Source organism: Pseudonaja textilis, chromosome Z (assembly GCF_049901715.1).
Source record: "Pseudonaja textilis isolate UNSWEBS1 chromosome Z, rPseTex1.2, whole genome shotgun sequence".
Taxonomy (NCBI): Eukaryota; Metazoa; Chordata; class Lepidosauria; order Squamata; family Elapidae; genus Pseudonaja; species Pseudonaja textilis.
This window is the reverse complement of record NC_142008.1, coordinates 135,617,631-135,644,873: the sequence shown is the minus strand read 5'-3', so window position 1 is coordinate 135,644,873 and position 27,243 is coordinate 135,617,631. Positions and strand designations below refer to the sequence as shown.

The window sequence follows — 27,243 nt, the reverse complement described above, 5'->3', positions numbered from 1 at the left end:
ATGGGACGCTTGGGGTGGCCCAAGAGGTCTGCCAGCAAAAACGGGCTCCCAGCTGTGATGGCCTCCTGCAACCTTCTGCCAGTGAAAATGGATGTGGGGGAGGGAGGGCATTCATTTTTGCTGGCAGAGACACTGCAGGCCGGTCCTTCACTGTTTCCAAGGTGGCCCCACGGGCCAGATCTAAGCACCCCATGGCCAGATCCAGACCCCAAGGCCTTGAATTTGATACCCCTGACCTAGTCTGTAAATCATTCTGCCATTGTGAAAGGAGAAAATTCAAGTAATACACTGTAGTAGTAGAAGATTCTCCTTATATAAAAGAAAGATACAAAATTGATACAGTTTGGAAGTGCACTCCTTCACATATTTTTGATTGGTAATAATTTATGAATCAAGGTCTGGGTTGTTTTGACCATTCACCCATAAAATGCCGACATTCATAAGAAATCAACTACTGTATTTCCCCATGTATAAGCCACCCCTTTTTTCCAAAATTTTCAAGCCCAAAAAGTAGGGGGGTGGCATATACAAAGCAGGTACACTTTTTATACGTGAAAAATGCATAAAATAATAAAGTAGGAATAAACTGGTTTTCCAGCAGTATGCTATACTTTTTGTAAAAATTGTAAGTGATGATATGATTACGAGTGCGAGTACGCGATAGAAATGCATACGCTAGGCATCGGCCTGAATGCTTCGTTCCTACTCTTGTTCCGATGCGTAGATTGCTAGCGTCGCCCGCACCGCTTTCGGCGTCATGACCGAAGTTGTAGATCTAGACGTCGAATTTTGTTTCTCTGTAAATTTTCTTTCTTCATAACTTGTTTCTCTAATAAAATATTTTTCTCAAAACTTCACAGTCCAAAAATTGGGGGGGTGGCTTATACAAAGGGGGTGCTTATACATGGGGAAATACGGTATATTAGTTCTAGCCATGTGAAAAAGTTGTATTGTTTTATTCTTTATTGTGTCAATTTTGAATCTTGCCCAATATACTCCAGCCATATCTAGGCCAATGTACAGAATCTGCTCAGTTGTATCTTAGCGTCTAACCCAAATACACAAGTAATGGGGCTTGCATCACAATGTTGCAATATATATAATTTGTTCCCTATTTCACTCCCCATCCCCCATGGATGTTTATGTTCTAGATAGCACACATCAAAGTGTACAATGTGTAGTTGATACAAAATGCAAAGGGAACAAGAAAATCCATCATTAAATAGCCATTAAATGAGTCATCACATGACTACACCCAATTTTATAGCCTTTTTTTGTCCTGGCCAATATGCAAATCACTGTAGTCATTAAGTGAGACATCATATGAGTGCAACTTGCAACCTTCCGTATTGACTTCCGCATTGACTTTGCTTGTGGGAAGCTGTCTGGGAAGATCACAAATGGTGATCATGTGACTGCAGGAAGTTGTGATGGTCATAAGTGCGAGGATCAGTCATAGGTCTGGTTTTTCAGTGCTGTCATACTTACAAACAGTCACTAAATGAATAATCATTAAGCAAGATTTACTTATAACATTTAAAAATAGCCATGAAAATCATCTGTGATTGACTACAATCAATATAGTCCTAAGGCTCACTGAAATAAAATAGGCTTTGGGGTCTTTCTAAATGCAAAGTGAATAGAGGAAAGGTGTACTTCAGATACAACCTGTTTCAAGGTGTTGATTTACTGAGAAAGTCTAAGATAACAGAAGAACTTCCCTGCAATAGATATTTTTAGCAATATGTGTGTGTGTGTGTGTGTGTGTGTGCATCCTATACATACATTCATACTTATATATTAATATGGTATATTATATGTGTGTGTGGGTGGGTGGGTGTATGTGTACACTTTTGAGAGCAGGCAACAAAATTTCATTTTTAATACGTGCCAGTGTGGCCACAATAAAAAAATGACAATAAAGGTTATCTATCAGTGTATGCAATTCTGGTACATTGATGTAAGATGTACGTGTATAATATGGAATTGGAAAGTTGGCAGGATATGAAACTTGCCATACCGGATTTTGGCAGTTTTGCAAGCTGTTCTCAGTGGAGGGTAAGTCAACTCCTCTTTCTCTCTACTGATCACACAAATTGGATTTACAAACTGTTTTCAGAAACTTGCTAGGTAGGAGGCAGGGATGCAGAGGGGGCGTCAGCTTTTCTGGCTGAAGGTCAAGGAAAACCAAATGTCTCTTCCCCCTGATGCAAGCAGAAACATGCTTTTATGAAGCTTGCAGAGCAGCTGGGTTCTTCAGCTGATTGTGTTACACCATCACCAGAATGCTGATATCAGCAAGACGATTGCTTTCCCTGTGTATGGTAGATTCTGTTGTCTTCCAGGAAAGAAGACATTTTTAAAAATTAAAGTAGGAACATTTTTTAAAAGATTTACTGTTGTATACAAAACTGACTTCTGAATACAAAGATGTTTCCTTAAATAAACAAATCTGTATTTTCACACCAGGCCCATAATCAGATCACACAATTGAGTTTAATGGCTACCTGCTTTATTATGTTTTTCTTAATATACATGCAGCACAATTATTTCATAATAAGTTAAATAATTAAACAAATTTCAATTCTATACAATAGGATGACAAGAGGAGTCGGCCTGATAAAGTTTCTGATATGGATTCAATTCATTGAAAGGACTGAACAAATACCAAATATATTTGAATGTATACTCTGTAGTAAATGATTCTAAAATAAGGCCCTGGAGATTCAGCAAACCTAAAAAAAAGTGGAGAAGGAATGAGGCATTAACCCAGGTCCCTTTTTGTGGAAAAGGGCCCCATTCCATGCACGGTTTGGTATTTAAAACTGTCCAATGGGCTGCTATCCACACTTCTTAGAATACCATTTCAGCATCCTTCCAGGAAATTGGAAATTGTGGCTTGTAATCATTTCCAGTTGTCACAAAATGATTCTAAAACTGAGAGCTAACCAACAATGGGTGCGGCCCATCAAGAGACAAATCTATCAGCCCTCATTTTACAATGCTGCCCTAGGCACTTAAGGTAGTTACTAATTGTTGAGGGAAAACACTTTACTGATGTTCAGAGGTACTCTTTATTCTTTCACATACTTGAGGGCTGAACCCACAGCTCCCGGAGTCATGGTCTTAGGTTTAGATTTAATCTTGTTCTCTTTCAGTCTTAAAAATGTCTGGACTCATCTTCTTACAAGTCACTGAAGAGTTCCAAAGACTGGTCTCTGGTACCTAATATTGACAAAAGGCACGTGTGTAAACAAGGTCGAAGATCCTGAAATTAAAATGATTGGAACTGAAACATTCTCTACATTCTGTTCATGAATTACACACACACACACACACACACACACACACACAAAACACACACACACACACACAAGTGTTCCCTAATTAGCACTGTTCCCACTGTTCACACAAAGGATGCCCATTCAAACAAATCCTTTACAAGCTGGGATACTCTAGAAGTACTAGGACTGTAATTCCCAGTTTCCCTTAAACTTTGTTTACAGGTTTGGCTATTAAATTATCAACTAATTTTATAATAATATATTTCTGTAATTGTTGTGTTGGTCTGATTTATACTAGACCTTGGGAAAAGCATAACGAGGCCCTCAGTTGGAGGGCACCAGATTGGGGAAATCTAGGGCAGGGGTGTCAAACTCAAGACCCAAGGACCAGGTGCAACCTGCGCGGTGCTTAGATCTGGCCTGCAGGGCCGCTCTGGAAACAACAAAGGACCAGCCCACGGTGCCTCTGCCAGTGAAAACAAGAGCTTGGGAGGGCAGCCCCCCTGAGCTCCATTTTTGCTGGCAGAGTGCTTGGACCAACACATGAGTGACCCCTCATATGAGGGATGCCATCCCCCGACTCCCCCAGGTCAAACACAACCCTGATGCGGCCCTCAATGAAATCAAGTTTGACACCCCTAATCTATGGGATATTGTTTTGAAGTTAATAGCCGGAGCAGGAATCCCCACCACCACACACAAACTCCATTCTCAGCTGAGGAATTACAAGAGCTAATGGATCACATTATAGTACATTATTTAAAAACCTGATAATTATAGATTTTTCAAACTTGGTAATTTTAAGATATGTGGGCTTCAACTCCCAGGATCCCCTAGCCAGCATGGGAGTTGAAGCCCATTCATCTTAAAATTGCCAAGTTTGAAACGCCCTGCATTAAATCAATGTCATAGTTGTTCTGGATCCTGTTTCACATTGTGGCTAACCAGATGCTACTGGGTACTCCAAACAGGAAATGAAAACAATAGGAGATTACTTTGCCCCCTTCTTTTAAACAAATCTGTGTTGGCAACCATTATGACTAGGGAAGGAACACTGAAAGAATTTGGCATAGGGATCTGCTAACATCTTCATCACCACAAATCTAGTCTATGATTCAATAAAATAACACACTATTTGTATGCAGCACATTTTGTCCCATTAGTTAGGATTTGCTATGTGACATGAAGAACGCTGGTATTTTCTCTATCAGTTCAGCTTCACTGCATGTACTCATCTTCTACTATTGCTGATTATCCATTCTGCATAATTGTATACAGTCATTGCCTGTCCTGCTCACCTTCTCCTCCTCATGAAATTCATCCCAATATTGTAAAAAAAAAAAATTGGGGAATTGCTCAAGGCTCCTAAGGATTTTGGTTGCCACCCTATATTCTGTACCTTTTTTTAATTTGTAAAGAACAGTATAGATGCATAGCCATCCAAGCCTTGGCTACAGCTGCAGGGCTTACAGAGCCTTAGGGACAGCCCCACCATACCTTACCTCCCAAACACACTGCAGGTCCAGTAGGAAACCAGGAATCTGAAACCAGATTAGCAAAAGTCAGGAGAAAGTACCAATGTCCCTCACCTTTTTCCAGAACCTGTCCTCTTATTTAAGATCTCTTGGTTCCCCATTGCTAAAGGCAAAATACTCACAGAAATGAGCCATGTTCAATGAAAAATGGACAATCCAGTGTATCTCCTACTCAGTCCAAGAAAGCAGAAAATCTATCAATTTCTGAACCACAACCCAACAGAGCTGATGGCTTATAACACAGAAGCATCCTTGCCAATATGAAAATAATTTAATGAAGGCTTCAAGTTCCAAAATTTGTCCTGTACCTGTGGAACAAAGGACAGCCAAGTTTTCCTTTTTCTCATTCTTTGGTGTGTCTACAAAATTTCAGTAAATGATGTTTCTGTGGGTCTTGTGGTCTTCGGAGTGTTTGAAGCTAAATGTCTCACCGATGATACAACCACAACATGAGAACCAGTTTTCCCTAGTCAGTGTCCAAAAATTCGTCAAGCGTACTATACCCAGGCCTCCATTCCTTCCAAAGTTTTCCCCCTTCTATCGGTTTTAAGGAACAGGTGTGTTGTCATTACACCAGAATGCCATTGGGAAATACTTCTGGTATGATGGGGATTTCTACCAGTCCTCTTTGTCCAAAAGGATCTTTTTACAAGATCCCAGTGCCATAAAGATTAAATTAGGCCAACATGTCTTCCCTAAGGAGACATGATGAGAGTGTCTCCACTCCCTCAGGCTTTTCCTGCCTCAAAGAAAGCTGTGATGTGGGGGATATTGTTATGGAGTCCTGTTACCCAATGACCTTTGGCTTTTGGGAATGTGGTTCTCATCCTAAAAGCTTCAACTTCCACTATGTCATAGAGCCACAGCCGTCCATCTTGAGTGGCTAAACACTGTAAAGCCCCAGTCTTTTTGTCCATAATGAACCAAAGAAGGTCTGCTTAAACTGTCTGGCAGTAAAAGTCACAAACTGCAGGATTTGAGCTCCTCAGATGGTAGAGATGAGAGATTTGAGAGAGGACTGATTGGTGGAAGAAAGGTTCTCATAGCTGTGGCACAGGCATGAGCAATCGGAGGATGTCTCGTCATCTCCTCCGGCAACTCCACTCCCATTGTGCAGGGGACGGTGATGGGGGGCCCCACGCGTCGTGCAGATCACCACACGGGTATGTCGGTAGGCTACAGCCCACGCCTCACCCCCAAGACACTGGCAGCGGTTCCGTGGCCCTTTGGAGGCAAATGGGGCTAAAGAATTCCCCGTCTTCTTCTGCACAAAAAGGCAAGTCCTGGAAAAGAGGGAGAAACAGGTGACATGGTCACCGAACTCTGATAGCAAGACGTCAGCAAGTAGCCACACAATCATGCCCAATGCCGCTCACAGAGCACAATCATGAATATCAGTTTTCATCACCTCCCTAGGCAGTTGGTGATACAGGTAGATTCGTTTAACAACTATCATGTTTAGCAATCATTCACGGTTGTGATGATGATGAAAAAAATAACTTTGGCACCAGCCTTAGCATTTTTGACCTTTACAGGTCTATAAAGCAAAGGAGAACTGGAATATGATTATAAACATAGTGGTGATTTTAGTTAGAGACTACTTAGTTTAACAACTGAATTGTGGGTTCCAATTGCAGTAACTAAACACAGACTACCTGTACTTTTCTAAATTGCCTTTAGCTGTCTTTTTCCCTACAAACCAGCCAGCTTCAAAATGTGTAAAATGTACTGCAATTGCTTTGGAGATTAAGGCAGGGGTGGGATTCTACCAGTTCGCATCTATTCGCTAGAACCAGTTGTTAATATTCTAAGCAGTTTGGAGAACCGGTTTTTAGAAGAAATTACTGGCCTAATCCTGTAAGAAAGGCAGGAAGGAAACATTCAGGTGTTGCTTACAGAAACTGCCTCTCCATTAACCCTCATGACATTCTTGGCAGGACTAGACTTCCTGTCTCTGAAACTTCTCTGGAGTTTTTTTTCCCTCCTTTGCTGGTATTCTGCTTGTGTGGAGGGACAATTCAAAGTTAGAATGGCATTGAAAAAAGTGACATGACCATTTTTCACGCTTATAACTGTTGCAGCATCCCCATGATCATGAGAGGCCAGGCAAGGAGATGCGTGCCTCGATGTGAGTGATATTGAGTTGGCCACGCCCACCAACTAAGCCACGCCTACAGAACCGGTTGTTAAAAATTTTGAATCCCACCCCTGAGATAAGGTCAACTGACCGGTTGCAGAAGAGTTTGGGGAGATGTTAGTGTGCCTCCTGTCCTCTGATTATTTATCATCCTACATCTCAGCCTTTAATGCTCAGCCTTCTTCATTAATGTTTAGTTCCTTGAACTAAGTGAGTTTGGCTATAACTTAGGCCTGGGGGGAGGAGATGGCATCTGTTGGGTCATCTTTGGATAGGTGGGTCTTCTTTCATTCACCATGAACCAAAGAGGCCTCTTTGGCTTGTGGTGACGATAAGAACAATTCATCACTGGAACAACTTACCTTCGAAAATTATGGGTGCTCCAACATTGGAGGTTTTAAAGAAGATATTGGACAACCATTTGTCTGAAATGGTATAAGATCTCCTGCTTGAGCAGGTGGTTAGACTAGGAAACCTCCAAGATCCCTTCCAACTCTGTTATTCTAAACTTCTTTCATACCCATTACTTCCTGTAGCCCTTTCTGTGGCTGACCTCAAAAATGGAGATCACAGGACAGCCACATTCCAAAATTTTCTAGGAAAGAGAAGGTGAGGATATATTTATCCCTGCTTGCTTTAGCTGCATTCTGAAACATATCTTTATTTTAGTGTGCAGAAGTCTTGCTTTTCTTCATGCAGAGAAGGAAGGAGGCTGAACTGGCTTCTGTGCTTATTTGCTAATTTCCCTTGTCTTTGTCAGTTTTAATCATTTCTCTTCTCTTCTGGAGGTTGCTGAATAATTAGTCTATCAGATATTTTCTCTAGCGGACATCGCTACCTGCAGTTTCATCCCTGAGACCATTTCTGTCCTAATATCTTTTTCTTTTCTTTTCTTTCTTTCTTTCTTTCTTTCTTTCTTTCTTTCTTTCTTTCTTTCTTTCTTTCTTTCTTTCTTTCTTTCTTTCTTTCTTTCTTTCTTTCTTTCTTTCTTTCTTTCTTTCCTTCCTTCCTTCCTTCCTTCCTTCCTTCCTTTCTTTCTTTCTTTCTTTCTTCCAATCATTTATTTTACATTATTTTAATTCAAGAGGTGCCAAATAGAATAGGGCATAAATACCAGCTTACAGAAGACAGCTCAAATCTTACACACAACTTCTGCAAGACAGGGCCAAAAGAAGCAAGATGGCCTCACAATAGCACTTAGTAATAGCACTATACCACTTTATAGTGCTTTGTAGCACTCTCTAAGCGGTTTACAGAGTTAGCATATTGCCCCAACAATCTGCATCCTCATTTTACCGAAGGCTGAGTCAACCTTGAGCCAGTCAGGATTGAACTCCTAGCAGTGAGCTGAATTAACCTGCAATACTTCATTCTACCACTACACCACCATGGCTCCTCACAGTCAAAGCTTCCCCACTTTTATACATTCATCAATGCCACATAGAAAAAGGGATGGAGTTCGACTGCACGGCTGTACCCACCATCTTGCTAGATGATTTCCTAGACCTCTAATCACTTATTCAAATGGAGACGGTCTATAGTTTTGCCTGTAACAATTGCCCCATTCACAAATCAAAACAAGGCTATTCAGCAGTGGCTCTGGACACAGATGCAACCAAGGCAATAGATACCAAAAGTAGTTGAGGTCATGGCCCCTAGGGGTGGGGGCAGTAAATGTTGGCCCCCTCAGGGCCATTCCCTCCACTACTTCTCCCTCTGTGTTGATTCAGGGAAAAAGTGGGTGGGTAGCACTTTAACCCAGAAATGGGGAAAGGTCCTGTGGCTATGTTGATTGCCATTAAAGGCATACTATTCAAACTTTAACATAAGCTTCCTCCTACCACTTCCATTAGGCTAATCAAGGACAATATAGACCAAGATGAGAAGGATAATGGACCAATTCAAAGGAAGCTAAATTAAAACCGTGAAAGCCATTGGTTTTCACATTTTTTGCTGTAGTTGATAAAGTATGCTTCTAAACTGAGGGTCCCAAATTCCGCCAATCAAATATATCACGTAGTTACAGATAGCCCTTGACTTATTTGTTTAGTGATCATTTGAAGTTACAATGGCACCGAAAAAGTGATTTAACCGTTTGTCACATTTAATACCATTGCAGCATCATGGTGATGAGCCGTGTAACACAGTGGTTAGAATGAGGTACTGCAGGCTACTTCTGCTGCCTGCCAGCTGCCTGCAATTTGGCAGTTCGAATCCCACCAGACTCAAGGTTGGCTCAGTCTTCCCTTCTTCTGAGGTGAGTAAAATGAGGAGCCAGGTTGTTGGGGGCAATGTGCTGACTCTGTAAAGTCCTTGGAGAGGGCTGTAAAGCACAGTAAAGTGGTGCTAAGTGCTATTGCTGTCACGATGGCCATGTGATCAGAATTTAGGCCCTTGGCATCTGGCCTATATTTATGACAGATGCACTGTCCTGGGGTCGCATGATCACCATTTGTAAACTTCTCAGCCAGCTTCTGAAAGCAAAGTCAACGGCGGAATCCAGACTCACTTAACAATTGTGTTATTAACTTAACAACTATAGTGATTCACTTAACAACTGTGGCAAGAAAGGTCGTAAAATGGGGCAAAGCTCATTTAATAAATGTTTCACTTAGCAACACAAATTTTGGGCTCAGTTGTGGTCATAAGTTGAGGACTACCTGCATTCAGTCCTTTTCTTTTTAGCAAGTCTCTTTTTTCATTTTGTTCGTTTTAGGTACATGACAAAATATTTGAAGATTACAAATAGAAGAAACAATTTCTACATACCTAAAGTTCCATGAATGAGGCAAAATGATTGTGTAACTGAAATGATTGTTCTGAAAATGCTAAACTTGGGCTTAACTTAACGGTAGCAAAAGTATCAAGTATCCACAGAAACTTGCATGAATACATCACACAGAGTCATAAGTGGTTGGGGGCCGCCTGTACTTGTGCTTGGTGACAACTTTTCTTTCATGGGGCTCAGGGAATTTGCCTGTACCCATGCGGCCTCCACACACCTTCTTTTCAATCTCTGGGCCTTAACTTACTTTTCCCAAAATTTATTCTCTTTCATCCTGCAAAACAGGAAGGGAAGTCACCACTCCTTGTTCCCAGCAGGGATGCCTGGACTTCCATTCCTCCAAGAAATTGGAACAACAAATTACACAACATCTCCCAGTCAAGTTGAACCTACCTCTTGCGCAAATGGTATGAGACAATGATGATGGCTAAGATGAAGGTCCCTGTGGCCGTGTACATCACCCAAGCTGTGACACAAAAGAACAGAAGAAATCAATGGGGAGGCTTCAACAAACGTTGAACCATTAATTCAACATCATGCTAAATACAACAGCCTCCTCAACCTGGTGCCTTCCAAATGTATTAGAATTCAAGTGCCTTAATTTCCTGCCACTAAAATAAATTAAGAAGTGATCACAGAACTCCAAGCCAGGTTACCTTTGGCCTAACTGGGGCAGTTTTAAAGCCCCCATCGACTTCTCTATAATTGCAAAGCCTCTGCCACTAGGTGGTGCCAAATTTAATATACTGAATGGTGCCAATGTCTTCCAGATGGGATGGGTAATGCAGAGCAGCAACCTCATTATTCTGGAGGAGACAGAAAGCTAGAAGATGACTAATTATATTAAATCCCAGATAGCCTGATGGACAAGAGGAGTGATTTACTGATGCCAATCTTCCTAAGAATGTGGCACAAACCTCAAAAATAGAGATACTTGCCATGAAAATACGTGTGGCCCAGTATACTTCTATGTATGTATATATACACACATTCAGGTTTGCATGAACACAAGCCAAAAAAGGAACATAGCCAAAGGAAGGCCCCTTCTATTGACAGCGTGCATTCCATTCTTCTTTGACTGCGTCATGGAAGTATATGCCAAGCTGAGAAATTTTGGCTCTGGCTTGGTGTGCTCTTATTAGTCCCTCTGGCTTAACAGACAGATTTGAACTGGCAGAGCAACACTTAGTAGAACTGAAGTCAGGTAAGGCAGAGGCTGAACAGAAGCCAAAAAGGGAGTTTTCCAAACTACTTTTCCCTTTCCCATAAAGGCAGCAGAAAAGATAATGCCAAATAAGCATATATCTACAAAGTTGCTAACTTTGCATTCTATGTGCATCACTGTGATCTGTTTTCCTGCATAAAGTTCTGATTTATCTTGCTTTTGTTATTTTCCCATGCAATAGATTCAAAGTCTTCTCCCAAATAAGAGGTTATTTGCTAGATCCTGGGTGTGTTCATTCACCCAATTTTGATCAAAAAGAGACTGATCTAAAGTACATAATACATATATAAAGTATATATGTGTATATAAATGCAAAGAGAATCAGTTTGGTTCAATGGTTAAGACCAGGGGTGGAATTCTGCAGTACGGACCAGTTTGGGTGAACTGGTAGTTCTGGCGATCCGTTGGCCCCGCCCACCTGCCCCTGCCCTAGTCTATCCTTTATTTCCTTCTTTTGAAGCCCAGCTGATTCACGCGGCACAGCAGATTACCACGCCTCAGCTGTTTCACTCTCCGGTCTGCAGCAGAAGTAAGTTTTAGCTAGAAATGGCTGTTTTTAAAACTCTGTGCAGGCGAAGAGCACGCGCACTAAACTGGTGGTTACACTGGTTGAATCCCACCACTGGTTAAGACACAAGGATAGAAAGCAAGAAATCGTGACTTCAAGTAACACTTTAGCCATGAAAGTCAGCTGGATGACTTTGGGCCCTCTCTCTCAGCCCAACCCACCTCACAGGATTGTTCTTGTGAGAAAAAGCAGGAGGAAGGTGTGTTGAATATGATTGCCACCCTGAGTTATATATAAAGGCAGAATAGAAATAAAATAAAATGAAACAAATATCAAAATGAGAGGAAGAGGCCATCAATGATTCTCAATCGTGGCAATTTGAAGATGTGTGGACTTCAACTCCCAGAATTGGGGCTGGGGAGTTCTAGGAGTTGAAGTCCACATATTTTCAAGTTGCCACGGGTGATAAACACTGCTGCAGTGGTCCATTGCAAGACTGCGATGCCCCAGTTTGACCAGACAGTCTCAGAATTAGAAGAGTTGCTACGCTGGCACATCTGGAGCGAGACCATATTAGGAAAAGCTGAGCTGCACATCAATCTGTTTCTTCTCCATAACCACTATTACCTGTTTACAATGACTGTATCCCTTTTCAGTGTTTTTTGTTTGTTTGTTTATCCTGTGTCTAATTTTACAGAGCACTAGATATATTTAAATAATTACCTATTGTCTTTCTAATATTTCTTTACAGGCAGTTCTTCATTTATGACCATAATGGAGCTGCCCATGATGGTCAGAAGTCATGACGATCATAAAAAGGGATCTGTCACAAAATTGATCTTTTTTTGCTCTAGTCATTAAATGAAACACCACAGTCATTTAGTGAAGCAATGATTTACTGTGGGTGTAATTGGCCAAAACCCAAAGGTAAATGTTGGGTTTTGGCAAAGTTGCAGTTGTACAACCACGGGACATTGCAAAAACCATAAACGGGACCTGGTTCGTGAGCACCCAAAGTTGGATCACATGACTACGGGGAGCACAATCATCAGAACTTTGAATCTGGTCAGAAGTAGCCCCCTCCAGGAGGTCTATTATAACTTCAAACTGTTGCTAAGCCACAGATCGTAAGTTGAGGACTATCTCGTATGAACTTGTTTAGAAAAATACACACTCCAAATGTGTGGCAATGAAAGAATACAGGTAGTCCTCGACTTACAACAGTTCATTTATGACAGTTCAAAGTTCTAAAGGCATTGAAAAAAGTGACTTATGATTGTTTTTCACACTTAAAACTTTGTAGTATCCCCATGAAGATGTGATCAAAATTCAGATTCTTAGCAGCTGTTTCATACTTATGACTGTTGCCGTGTTCCAAGTTCACACGATCACTTTTTGCAACCTTTTGGCAACAGGAAAGTCAGATTCACTTAACAACCATGTTACTAACTAAACAACCACAGTGATTCACTTAACAACTGTGGCAAGAAAGGTTGTAAAATGGGGCAAACTCACTTAACAAATGTCTCACTTAACAAAAGTCTCACTTAACAAATGTCTCACTTAACAAGCACAATTTTGGGGCTCAATTGTGGTCATAAATCGAGAACTACCTGTAGATAGCCTTGCTGCAATTCATAATCTGAGGAAGAAGGAATAGTTCATGTAAAAATGTGAAGAGAACCCATTCCTCAATTACTCTTATTTTCCATTTGAAAAATATGTTTTAGATACTTTTGGAATAAGTTTTAGAGCACCCCAGTGGGTTTTTGTTTCTTTGTTTCAGCCAGGAATTATTTATGAGAAAGAAAAATTCTGCAAAGAATCAATAGGTAGGATACAAGGTTGGGGATCTGCTTTCCATCCATACTTATTGATCCGTTCCAAATTATAAGCCTTGAAAATATCCAAGCATCATCATCTGTGGGAGAAAATGCTGAAAGAGTGCTCTGCTTAGAACAGTACTTCTGAATTTCAGCAACTTGAAGGTGTATGGACTTCAACACCGAGAATTCTCCAGCCAATGCTGTTGACTGGGGAATTCTGGTCATTAAGGTCCACAAATCTCCAAGGTCGTGAGATTGAGAAACAATGATTTAGAAGATGGATAGAATATATTAATGTATTAATCAGTATTCAGAAGGGGGAATAATATGTGTATATGTGTTGGGGGGGTTAAAAATTCTTTTTAATGGGCTTTTAAAATGCCTTGGTGGTTTTGTGTTTTGTGTTTTTGTCCTTTTTTGGATTTTTTTGGGGGGGAGATAATTTTAACTAAAAATAAAATTATAACAGGAAGAAGATGGGCAGGCAACATTTTTAGCTTTACATTTTTCCACATCTGGAAGGCTTTAGAAAGGATTTAAAATGCAAAAAAAAAAGTGGATTAAACCTTGGTATGCCTCATCTTTTAAGCATATTTTGAGAGCAAAATCAGACAACGGCAGTTTTAAGCACTGTGATCTGGTGATTCTAAAAAACACTGAGTCTGAAGATGTATGCCAAACAGTGGTACATACAATTGGCTCACCCTAGATTCAGATGAAAGAAATAGATAGGAAAAAGAATTAAGTACATTTCATCTTGCAAATGAATTATCTGCTTCGAATTCCTCTCTTTCAAATATTGTAAATTTAAGGGTATAAGTAGAACGGCTCAAAGGGTTCCTTGGTCCAAGGCAAATCTACAGTGTCAAAGAATCTGTTTATATAACATATAACAGCTTCATAGTATAATACATCCCATCCAATCTAGTCCTTTACCTCCTACCCCAATGGCAGAGTCATTGGCACTGTAGGTCCATGTTGAATTCAGCCAATCAGAAGACGTAGGAGTCAGACGGGATCCATCCCCTGGAAAGGTCCGTAAATTGACAGAGGAAGCTTTCAATCCTGGAAGGAAATCAGAATCATGAATCACAAAGGACTTTACAGTGGATTTTCAACTTAACTTCTTATCTAAATCTCAGGCTTTCGTCATATGTTAAACAGTAACACCAGCCTCACCAATTTTGCCATGATGAGAGCTGTAGCAAGAGCAGGTTGCACAAATGCAAGAAATGCAGCTCATTAGTAACTTTTTGGAACTGGCCTAGAGTCTTCCCCATACGGAGACCATTTTTCAATTAGTGGAAGTTATGGACTGCTGCTTTAGAAAAAGATTGAATAAAATACAAGAATTTAAATCAGCCAGCCAAACAAAAACTTCACTGCAAAAGGAGCCAGTTCAAAGCATCTTTAAGATTTGGAGACGCTCAAAAGCAAAATGTCCATTTGACCTTTCCTTCACAATGCACAATATATCAATTTAGCTTTTCTTCTTATTACTGAGATGACAACTACTGATGAAAACCACTCATTTCAATTACCAAACCATACCTTGTGAAAGCCTGGGACAATTGTGTCCCCACAACCTTGCAAATTCAGCTCTGCCATCTCTATTAAAAGAGATCTCTGGTGACACAGCCAGATTACTGATCACGGGCTACAGAAAGATTCAAAGGGATGTCAAGAGAAACTGGCCTACATTAACCTTTGGGGATATTACAAAAATTACTTACACTACATGTAAAAATGTAATTAGAAAAAATGTAATTTAAAAAATTGGGGACATTACAAAAAAGATGTTGAGACTTTGGAAAAAGTGCAGAGAATAGTAGTAGCTAGGATGATTAGAGGCCTGGACACTAAAACAGATGAAGAATGGGTGCAGGAATTGGTATGGCTAGTCTGGAGAAAAGAAAGACTAGGGGTGACATGATAACAGTATTTGAGAGGCTGGCACAAAGAGGAAGGGGTCAACTTATTTTCCAAAGCACTGGAGGGCAGGACAATAAACAATGGATGGAAACTAATCAAGGAGAGAAAAAACCTGGAATTAAGGAGAAACTTCATAACAGTGAGAACAATTAACCAGTGGAATGGCTTGCATTCAGAAGTTGTAGATGCTTCATCACTGGAGGTTTGTAAGGAGAGACTGAAAAGTCATTTGTCTGAAATGGTATAGAGTCTCCTGCTTGAGAAGAGGATTGGACTAGAAGACCTCAAAGGTACCTTCCAGCTCTATCCTGATTGATTGATTGATTGATTGATTGATTGATTGATTTAGGAAGAAACATGTTTCATATAGGCCAGACAGCAATAGATCTGGGTAATAGATTTCTGGAGTTTCTCAAGGAATCCTGAAATATTTTCCAAGGCAGAACATCTGTATTCCTAATACATGTGGATCTAGGATCTACTAATTTGGGAAACAAGCACAAGGAAAAAAGGCATTGGACTGAGCCCAGAATGCAAGGATAAGACGTCACTAGTACAAGTGAGTACAATTTACCACGCAGGTCATAGGTATCTATGGTTACATTGCCTGAAAAGTTGACTTCATTTCCCTTACTAAGATGGTTGCCCCTGTCCCCCTCTGTAAGCAGGGCCACTTGGGAGACAGAAGGGGAGGGGGAGAGAGAAAGAGCTCCTATGGAACATCATCAGGTAAGTTTTAGAACTTTCCTCTAACATTTTAGTCAGGTGACAGCATCATCCAGGAAGCCAAAGTTCCGTGCCTACCTCGATACAAGATGGCAAAGCCTTGGGCTTGCAGAAACTGGTCTGATTGGAAGGAGAGAGAAAGACAGTCCGTGGGGAACAGCAGAGGTACAGCTGGCCTTCGGCGCCCATCAAACTGGGCCAGTAAAAGATTGCTATGTCCATCGCGGACCTCTAGGTGGTCGTTTGGATCACGTACGTCAAAGATCCGGAAGCTGAGCTCTATAGAATCACAACCTGCAGGATAAAGGACCCAGCTGCAGTTGCTGTTGGCTTCATAGTCATCTGGGAACTGAGGAGAGTAGATCACTCCAGACAGATCACTGAAGTTCCCCTGACAGGCCCCCATGGAGACTGGAACGGGAGGAGAAAAATCAGAATAGAATTGAAATCAATATTAAAGGAAAACCATCTGATGAATCGAGTTCATTTTCAGGTTATGAAATTTAAATATTTTTAAATTTTTAAAAATGCTGAAATACAGAGAAGTGCAACATCAACATAAAAGGGTACTTAGTAGTTAATATATAATGATGAAAATAATCTAAATGTAACAGAACAGAAAATAAAAAGTTAATTTTAAAAGATCCAAATGCATGTAAAATCCATTCTATGTTGAAACGAGATTATTTCAGTTCTTATGATTAAATCTAGACCATATAGAAACCTATTGCTTCACCTTCTTATTTTTGGAATAAAAAGATTTCAAAGATAGACAAGAGAACTCATATGCTGAATCAATATGCGGACTCATATCAGGAAGATAAACTTTATTTAAATTATACACTTTACCAAAACCTAGGTTTAGAATACAGCCAAACCTCTTCATAAAACACCAAATTCCTTGTTTTAGGAATATAATAAATATTTCATTTACACTCCATTTCTTTTCAAAATGATTTTAAAAGTATTTATAATGCCAGTACAAAAAATCTAATGTCCAACATTTTTAAAACTTTGAGAAGTCTGGTAGACATCAAATAATGTTATGTTGAATTTCTTAAATTCTTAAAAATAATTATGTTTATTAAAAATTATGATTATTATTTTTTTAAAAAAGCTGCACCTTGATTTTTCCAAAATTGAATATTCCAATCCTTCATTCCACAATACAGATATGTAATTAAAGCTAGTCATCCTTCTATTTTTTAAATTCATATAAAACTGAATTGTTGGGTTCATTTTAAGTGCTGCATCTTTTAAGGATCTCAAGACTCCAGGTACTTCTAAAACTGCTAAAAGCATCTGGATTGTGCTGTTTTGTCAGTACATGTTTCAACAATATATACTGCCAAACAGATGTTAGGGGTAAATCATATTCAGAATACAATCCCTCAAAATATTTAAAACAACTACTAAAAATCAACTAACTTAAGGTATTTATCCTTTGTTTGGTCCAGATATTCAAGCTGAAGATCCTCTTCTCTATTTTCAAATTTGGATAATTCAGCATTAGTTTCCTATGTGATTTTGCGTCAAAACATAAACACTTACCTACCTTCCAAATATGTTTAGAGAGAAATCCACACAATGATTTAATGTAATTTGTGACTTCAGAGAATATCTCTTAAACTAATTAATATTGAAGGATTTTGATCAATCAAAAATGTCTAATTAGATTAGTGACTGGTCGAAGTTACAATGGCAATAAAAAAGCGACTTACAATCAATTTTCACCCTTATGACCATTGCAGCATCTCATGGTCACATGATTTAGATTCAGATGCTTGACAATTAACTCACATTTATGGCGGTTGCAGAATTCCCAGGGTCAGGTGATTCCCCTTTTGAGACCTTCTGACAAGCAGAGCCAATGGGAAAGCTGGATTTACTTAACAACCGCATTACTAACTTAACAACTGCAGTGATTCTATTTACAAACATGGCAAGAGAAGACGTAAAATGGGACAACACTCACAACCAATTTCTCACTTAGCAACATCAATTTTGAGCTCAATTGTGATTGGAAGTTGAGGACTACCTGTAGTCTTTTTAGAGTAAATAGAGGTTTGTACACCAGTAGTCTTCAATTACCAACAGTAATTAGAATTGGAAACTCTGTTGCTAAGTGACTGCATTTAAAGTGTGACATTACATGACCACGCTGAACTTATGACAGCAATTCTCACAGTCCCAGTTGTTTGATGAATCTTGCAAAGGTTACAATGTCCCATGGCCATGTACTCATAATGTGAGACTTCCTGCTGGCTTCCGCATTGACTTTGCTTGTCGGAAATCAACAGCAAAGGTCACAAGTAGCAATCATGTGACTGCAGTATATTGTGACATGTGAGGTGGTCCTCCTTATTCAGTCCCATCATAACTTTGAATGTTTGAATGAATATTTTTTAAACAAGGGCTACCTATCATCTTAGCTGATGTCTTGTCAGTAAACTTTTATTGTTCATCTCTTGTGAAATTGGACTATTTGTCAAAAGGAGGAAAGAAAGGCTGAAATTCCTTGAGTCCATGCTCCTAGGTCAGTCTCAGCCTTTCAAGGTGGATTAGACCAGGGGTCCCCAACCACCAGGCCGCAGACTGGTACCAGTCCATGGAACATTTCCTACCGGGCCACCGGTTTGCTGGGCGCCGCCATCTTTTTTGATGAGAAAGTGCTTCCGGGTGAGCTTTTCTGGTTGGAAAGCGGTGTTTGGGTCCTGAAGGAATCCTCGCGCCTTAGTTTCATCGAAGGGGGGGGGGGGCTTCGAACGAACCTAAGGCGCAAGGATTCTTTCAGCACCCAAGGCAAGGTGAGCCGAGCGACCATCCCGAAGCCGTCCCGAAGCGAAGCCCATTGACAAAGGTACAAAGGAGGAGTTGAAGGTGGCGGGGAGAAGCGGGGGACGGCTGGCTGGCCGGTTGCTCGGCTCGGCTTGCCTTGTCATGCATGCTGATGCTGGTACTGGGCCGCAGATCATTTTGTGATGCCGGTACCAGGCCGTGGCACAAAAAAGGTTGGGGGCCACTGAATTAGACTAAGAAACTAAGGTCATGCAGGTCGATATACACCTTCATTCAGGGGTGGGCTTCAAATTTTTAGCAAGGGGATCTCTGCCCTAATGACTGGCTGGGTGGGCATAGCTGGATGGTCATGTGATTGTGTGGGCACAGCTAGGTGGTCATGTGACTGGGCGGGTATGGCCAACTCAACGCCACTTCTTTGTCCTAATTATCTAAAAAAGGATATCTACCAAAAAGTTGTTTAATGTTTTGTGCATTTAATACTTAAATAAAAGACTAAGTGAAACCAGGCTTAATAACAGTTCCTCAAGTGTTCTTCCATGGGTTTCGTAAGCTTCTTACTCTTTCTGAGGGCGTAGGCTTTCGGAGGTATTGCCGCTTCCATAGAGATTTGGACATCTGAAACTGGGTTTCTGGAACAGGCTCCATATTTACAGCAAGGGTGGGTGGAGGGTTCAAGTCCTCTGGTACTTCAGGGACATCCGTCAAGGCTGAAGCAGTTGCCATGTTTCAAATTGGTAAAAGGTGACTTTTGGAAAATTTAGTGATTTTCCATGTAATTCCCTTTTTTTGTAGGGTGCGCTGAAAGCAGGTAGCAGAAAGTAGAATTGCTGCTGGATTTAATACTTGAGCATGTAGGTGGCGTTGCAGAGTCTGGGCAATGCTAGCACAGCACACAGTATAGCAGTTTGTAGGGTGCGATATGTGCTTGCTACACAAGGGGGCACTAGAGGATGCATAGCAAAGTCTGAGACTTCGAGGGCTAAATGCAGAAATATGCGTAGCGAAGTCTGAAGACTTGGAAGCTAAACGCAAAAATATGCCTGTTATATGCCTTGCTCCACAAGGTGGCAGTAGAGGTTGCATAGCGAAGTCAGAAGACTGGATGGCTAAACGCAGAAATATGCATGGAAGACGCTGTTGCTACGCCCATGTTAGGTTGCAGTTAATCCTGGAACCTTGAATTAAACTGATAAATTGTCCACAATAATTGCAAAAAGGAATTATCATTTGATAAACACTCTGGTCAAATTTGAGAAACTGTGTAAAAAAAAAAAATCAAACTCTGGGAAATTTCTCCTTGAGCACCAGATGTAGCTCTGGGCTGCTTTGCTTAGGTTTGTTAGGTTGCAGTTAATCTTGGAACATTTGAATTAAATTGATTAAATTGTCCACAATAATTGCAAAAAGGGATTATCATTGCAAGCACGTATTGGTAAACTCTGGGAAATTTCTTCTTGACCATGAGATAGTGCTGTGGGATGCTTTGCTTGAGTCTATGGGGGGGGGGTGAACTCCAGAGGAATTTATTGTTTCCTTGCTGGAAGAAAAACCAATCAATCGAATACAACACTCCAAGGGTTTGCTTGCAGTGTTATATGTATTTTTTTAATTGTTTAATAAAGATAGGGGAACATGAAGAAATTTTAAGGTTTTGAGCAGAAAGAGAAATTGTTCCTTTTTAAAACGTTGCTAGGATTAGCCTTCTTTGCTTTGAAGATGGTCTGTCAGTAATGAATTATGACCCCCAATAAAACAGCCAGAGCAGTTGTAAAAATAGCTGGAGAGGCTTCTCTTATTGCCTCTGAGCTGGAAAAATGCAAAGACTTTCAGCTGAAATGAGCAGGGCAAAGTTAGTTTTCCTTTCTAGAAATGCCAGCAAGATTTCTGAAACTTTCTCATTGGATTTGGAAAGGGTTTGTAATTGGATGAATACAGGGATGGATATGATATACTTGGCCCCTCCCTTTCTTTTACAAATTGGTTCTTTCTGAGTTAGGAGTTGTAATTTGAGACACAGCACTTCTTTCGCCCCTTCCTGGCTTGATACAAAGACAAAGGAATCCTGCCTCAGTAAAGGAAGAGGGGGAAAAAAGGATCGAAGGAGGCAAATTTGATTGCTTTTGAAAGCCAAAGCATAGGATATTTGAAAAGTCTCTTGCATAAAAGGGGAAGGGGGGTATTCTTGCCCCTCCCTGCAATTCAAACTGAGGCACAGAACTTAGCATTCCACATTCTCTCCTGGCTTCAACATTACTTTGCTTTATCACAAATCCAAATTAACTGTCTTTATACTGATGGGCTTCAGGACTTCAAATAACCATATTTTTACTACTCTGTATCCTGTACAGATGCAGATAGATTAACTCCACAAAACATCCATAACAAAGTACTTTTATTGGTTCATCAGGTATCCTCATAACTCACATTTGTGACAAAGTTCTTCTTTAATGACCAATCCTTTGCATAACTTGTAGGTAAAAAAATGGTTGACCTCCTATCCTTTTTCTCCCATCTTGTAACGATAGAAGTAGAACAGTTACCATGAGTCCATGAGTTCAGCCAAGAGTGAGGAAAACTCCCCAACCCATCGAGGGTCAATTTAGTGACCAATTGGGATTACAGATGTGATCACGTGACATGGACTACATTTCCCAGGATACCTTAACTACATTGCATTTGCATATGATGCATTTGCTTAAGGAAACAGTTCACAATTGCTACCTAACTATCCAACCCCCATACACTGGCTGGAAAGCACACCCTCCCTCTTTTTATCTTCTTGAAAACCAGGGAGGGGGCCTGCCTGAGGTATTTACACATACTACATTCTTGCTCTGGGCTGAGGCCCGTTTTATCTGCTATGCCTCTTCCTCCTATCCCTTAAGGTCATTTCCTCTTCCCCCATGACCAGCAGGTTGCATTATAAAATTTAATTTTTCCCCCGATTGCTATTGCCAGCAAGACAAGATAGGTGATGAAAAAACTCTTTCACATATACAACAGGACTGTGAAGATGTCCATAAAGTATTGCCTGGGAACCAGTGAGAATTGCCCAGCCACTATAAGTAGCAAGAGGTAAGGTCCAGATATGAGTATCCTAGAAGAGACGAGATTTCCAACATTTCCATGTTTCTGCTAAACCTCTCTTAATAACTCTGTTGAATTCTCATAAAACTGGAGAAAGGGGTTCCTCTCATTTTTAAATGTATCCCATCTCCCGCTAGTATATAACCTATATTCTTGCCCTGACATATCCTTCTTCTTACTTATTAGATTTATACCCTATTTTACTCACATACAATTCCAGGAAAAGGTGTTCACAGCAAGCGCTATGTGCATGCCTAAGTATGCTCAAAATTCAGTGTAGACCTCTGAACCTGGATTGCTGCATAGCCTTTATGATTAGAGAGGGCTGGTGAAAACTGAATGGGAACAACTTGCCTAAGGCTAAGCAGTAAGCACTTGGCTGAACCAAGCTTGTCAACAGCTACAGTACTACATCCCACATCATAATGTTAAAGACAATTAACAGGGAGTATTAAACATTGCATCCAACTATCATGGAACTGTTATAACCTGGCCAAAGGTAAGATTCACCTACATAAACAGTTGGATCTTTTCCTATGCAAGCAATATTCTTATATCTTGCAGCTGGCTCAGATTTAACAATTATGCCTCATCAGCTCATCCATTTCTGTATGCAACCTGAGATAAGAGGAAGGTGGAACCCAGGAATGCAGCTGTTTAGAAGAACTATATGCATAATATAATACTCTGCATAGGTAGGTAGCTCCCTTTGACGGGATGTACAAGCGTTGATTAAACTATTCTCAATTTTACAGAACTTTTGCAGAGCACCTATTCTACTTCCCAGTCCCATTCTCCCACCCCCACTAAATTTGGAAACAGACCTGAGATTGTTGGGACTGCCTGGAACTCTGAGGACAGGCAAGAATACCATAAGCCAACCCCTCAAGCTAACCGAAAGGTGAGCACAAAAAAATACACAGTCTTTTTTGTTGTTGTTGTTGTTGTGCATTGTGTAAAAACATCCCTAAACTACTGGTACTAGGGAAAATTTCTTTTACAGGTATTCCTCAACTTATGACCATTGTTGACCTCAAAATTTATGTTGCTAAGTGAAAAAAATGTTGATAAGTTTTGGTCCATTTTATGACTTTTCTTTCCACAGTTGTTAAGTGAATCACTGCAGTTGTTAAATTAATAACACATTTTTAAGTGAATCTTAAACTTGACTTTGCTTGTCAGAAGGTCACAAAACAGGCTCATATGACCCCAGGACACTGCAACTATCATAAATGTGAATCAGTTGTCAAGCACCTTAATGTAGATCATGTGACCATGAGGAGGCTATAATGGTCATAACTATGGAAAATGGCCATAAGTCACTTTTTTTCAGGGCCGTTGTAACTTTGAATGGTCACTAAATGAACTAGTGTAAGTCGAGGACTGCCTGTACATGCTTTTTTTTTCCTGCATGTAAATTCTCAAAGTCAGCATAATCCTGTAGGGTGCTACCTGCCCTTCTGTGGAAACTTGTTTAAAGAAGGTGGAAAAATATTGCAGGGCAGTTTTGCGGTATGGTGAAACTTGCTAGGAGAAATAAGATTGGGTTCCCTGATAGGGTTGCAAAATCCATTAGATTTTGAGGTTTCTCAACCAGAAGGACGTATAATAATGGTGGCATGCTGAAGCAGTCAACGTGGAATGCAATTCTCCTCCCCAAGTTGAGAAACAGCCTAAAAGATAAAGTCAAGGATGCCAAAAAAAAAAAGTGCAAAACAACCAGGCTCTAGTTAAGATGAGGCAGGCATGTTAACAGTCCTGAAAATCCAGGACTAGAGTAACCTCTAAAAGGTTTGGGCTAGGGAAAAAAGGGTCAGCTATAGGTAGTCCGTGACTTATAGTGTAATTGAGCCTGGAAAGAGGTAAGACTTACATCATGATACACTCACCCAGTTTCTGTCAATCTGACCCTTCTTGCCAATTCATCCAGATGCTGTCCAAAACCAGGTTCTCTGATAGATGGAATTTAATACACAAAGGAGGCTAATTTGAGGATTGCTATCTTAGCACCAGTTTGGCGTTGTGATCAAGGCATCAGGGTAGAAACTGAGAGACCATGAGTTTTAGTCCCACCTTAGCCACCAATCCAAGTGGATGATCTTGTACCAATCACTCTTTCTCAGCCCTGGGAAGAAGGCAATGGCAAATCACTTCCCAAAAATCTTGCCAAGAAAATTGTAGCGACTTGTCCAGGCAATCTCTAAAAATCAAGTGGGATTGAATAGAAGAAAGGGGGCGGAAACCTCCAAGCAAATGCCAAGTGGAGAAGTAAGAGTCCTTGGTATAGAAAAACTGTCCATCCGAACCTCCATGGTGCTCCAGCACTGCAAATCAGTTGTGGGAAATTATTGCCATGATGTCAATTGCTGAAGAGCTCCTTAGTTGGCCATGAATTTGGAAGGCAGAAAAAAGATGATCACTGGAGTCCACGTTAGGAAGACACTCAGCTGTTTAGAGCAGTGTTTCTCAACTTTGGCAACTTTAAGATGTGTGGACTTCAACTCCCAGAATTCCTCAACCAGCATGCTCAGTCAGAGAATGGCTACCTGGAGCTACCTTTAACAAATGTTTGTAAGGAGAAGGGATTTCCGGTAGCACCAAAGCTGAAGTTCTTGACAACTGAAGCCATTCTCTCCCAGGCAATTGATTTGTTGAACTCAGTGACTGGCAGAATGAGTTTAAACATGGCAAAATATCTGCAGCCATTGCAAAGAAGGCACAACTAGATTGTCTGATTGTGGAGAAGCTGGACAAGCAGGGGTGGGATCTGACAGGGTTAACTACCAGTTCGTTCTGCGTGTGTGTAAATCTTTGTCAGCTTGCTGTCTGGACAGCTGAGCAGTGCTGTGTGCAGGGAAGCAGCGTTTGAAAAAGCACTTTTTTCCTGCTTTTTCAACCGCAGCTGTGCCTCGCATGGCAGCTGAGGTTGAAAAAGCAGGAAATAAAAGGTCAGGTAAGAGCCCGGGCAGGCAGGTGCGCCAAAACAGCAGCAGACATAGAACCGGTTCTATGTCTGCTGCTCTTCAGCGCTACTGGTTCTCCAGAGCTGGACAGAACCAGTAGAATCCTACCCCTGTGGACAAGGGTATGTTTTACTCACTCACATCCCTTTTGGCCTTTTTAATCACCCCATGTAGTCACAGGTATATTTGTGTGAAAATCAGAATGCAGATGACGCTAAAGAAAATCTATTCTTCTTTAGGATGTCACCTAGATCTCAGAATTGGCCATTAATTCCTCCTGAATCTAGTTGCAACTGTCCAGGAAAAGATAATTTAATTTAATCTAATCCTAATTAAATCTGGAATTGTTTAAAACAAGATGTGAAATATCTGGATCACCTTAAGCTACATTTCCTATTCACATAGTAAGCAACTATAACCAGCCAAAGGGATTGATCAAATATGTCAGGGGTGTAAAACATAAGGCCCGTGGGCCAGATCTGGCCCATAATGTGGTCAGATCCGGCCAATGGGGCCATCTCGGAAAATGTAAGGGGATAGCCCACATCAGATGTAACAGATAATCAGAGTTGGAAGGGACCTTGTAGGTCATCTAGTCCAACCCCCTGCCCAAGCAGGAGACCCTACACCATTTCCGACAGGTGTGAGTCCAATCTCTTCTTGAAAGTCTCAAGTGATCGTTTTGGCCTGGTCTACCCAGTGCGAAGAGGAAACATGCCAGCAGTTTGGGGAGTGGTGTCAAATTGGCCATGCACACCCAGTTGGCCATGCCGAATGAGTGGCATCAAGCTGACTACACCCACCCAGTCAGCCACACCCACCCAGTCAGCCACACCCACCCAGCCCCCAGGTCAACTACAGCCCTGATGCGGCCCTCAATGTCATTAACTTTGACATTCCTGAAATTCTCCCCCTCCCCCAATATTTATGCCAATATATACCAGCTCTTGAGACAGACAAGTAGTCCTTGATGGTACTGAAAAATTGACTTATGACCAGTCCTCACACATACAACATCCAGCATGTCTATAGTCATGTGACCAAAATTCAGGAGTTGGCAACTGGCATATATTTAAAATGGTTGAATTATCCTGAGGTCATTTGTGACTTTTCCAGCTGAAATACCAAGTCAAAGCTGATGTAAAACCTGCTATGATTTGCTTAACCGTGGCAAAAATGGTCATAAAATGAAGTGTGAGTCACTTAACACCTGCCTCGCTTAGCAACCGAAATGCTGGTCCTAATTATAGTTTTAAATCAAAGACTATCTGTACATGGAATGGGACGACTCACAACAGCCAGGTGGGCATGACTGGGTGGGCGCGGCCATCTGAGTGCCATCTTGTGGGTGTGGCTGAGTGGGTGTGGCCAGGTGAATGCAGAGAATTAGGTGCAGCCAGCTCAGTGCAGATGACTCAGGGTAGCTGGGTGGGTGTGGCCAGGTGAATGCAACCATGTGGGTGTGGCCAAGTGGGCATGGCCAGGTGGGTGCAGAACAAGTCACCCCAGGCAATGGGACATGGACCCAACTCAGCCCACCACCAGAAAATAATCCCCAGGGAGGTGCTGGCAAACGGGAAACAGGGAAGTGGCAAAATTAGAAAAGCAAGGGGTGGATTTATTTCTCCCCCCGCCTTGCAGAAACACTCGGTTTTTCTTTCTCCTTTATGGGGAAAAGTTTTCCTACCAACTTTAAAAGGTAAAGGAAGGGAGTAGCAAGGTGGATTCAGCTGCTTAATTTGATGAACCATGCAAAGAAGGAACCAACTGTCTGGTTAATTCTTTAAACAAAACTGTTCTCCCTACCATTCTGGCTAGTTTTTGTTTTCCAAGTTTTTATGTGATATATATTTCAAAGCAGTACTATTGATTTTACTTTTAGGTATAAAGCGGAGTCAATTTCATATGTCTTTGCCTAGTTAGTATAGTGAAATTGACAAAGGCATATGAAATTGACTAGACTAGGGTGAGGATATAAAACGGATACCATAGCAGAACAAGCTGGAAGGACTCTGGAAATGATAGATAGGAGCAGTCCTCATCACATTGCCTCTAGAAGATACTGGTGAGCTGGAAGAATTTTTTTTCTTTTCCTTTTTAAAATAAAACTATTAAATTTAAAGGAGCAAAGAACAATTCAAAAGAGAAAAACAGATAGAAAAGGCCAGGCTGGAGCTCGCAATTACAGAACTATTAGTCATAAAAAACACACAACCTTTTTTAGCACCTCCCACTTCTTCCACAATTACTCAGTGTGCATCTCATGCACATATTCTGAACAATGCAAACACTGCCTTGTTGTGTTTATTATGTGCCTTCTAAGTTGCAATTGTATTATGGAAAAATGTCAGTGCACCGCCTCACACGTTAAAGAGCTCTTACATAGTGGTAGGTCCTAACTTGCTATGGTTATTAAAAACAAATTAAAATGGA

General features: G+C 40.8%; 1 protein-coding gene across 9 annotated transcripts in view; it reads right to left on the bottom strand.

Moving 5' to 3' along the window:
- Positions 1–2,433: 2,433 nt before the first annotated feature.
- KREMEN2 (kringle containing transmembrane protein 2) overlaps positions 2,434–27,243 on the bottom strand; it is a 47,045-nt gene continuing 22,235 nt past the window's right edge. The window contains exons 5-10 of one of the 9 annotated variants that reach the window (XR_015740293.1): positions 16,037–16,369; positions 14,237–14,365; positions 10,135–10,207; positions 4,942–6,102; positions 4,787–4,825; positions 2,434–3,268 (exon numbers count right to left, since the gene is read on the bottom strand). Coding sequence is in view for 1 of the 9 variants with exons in the window: in XM_026711842.2 (XP_026567627.1) it covers positions 5,805–6,102; positions 10,135–10,207; positions 14,237–14,365; positions 16,037–16,369 (833 nt within the window). In the remaining 8 variants the exon portion in view is untranslated. Of the gene's footprint in view, positions 6,103–10,134; positions 10,208–14,236; positions 14,366–16,036; positions 16,370–27,243 lie in introns of all 9 variants that reach the window. The other 8 variants (XR_015740294.1, XR_015740295.1, XR_003375111.2 and 5 more) reach the window with 8 other exon arrangements.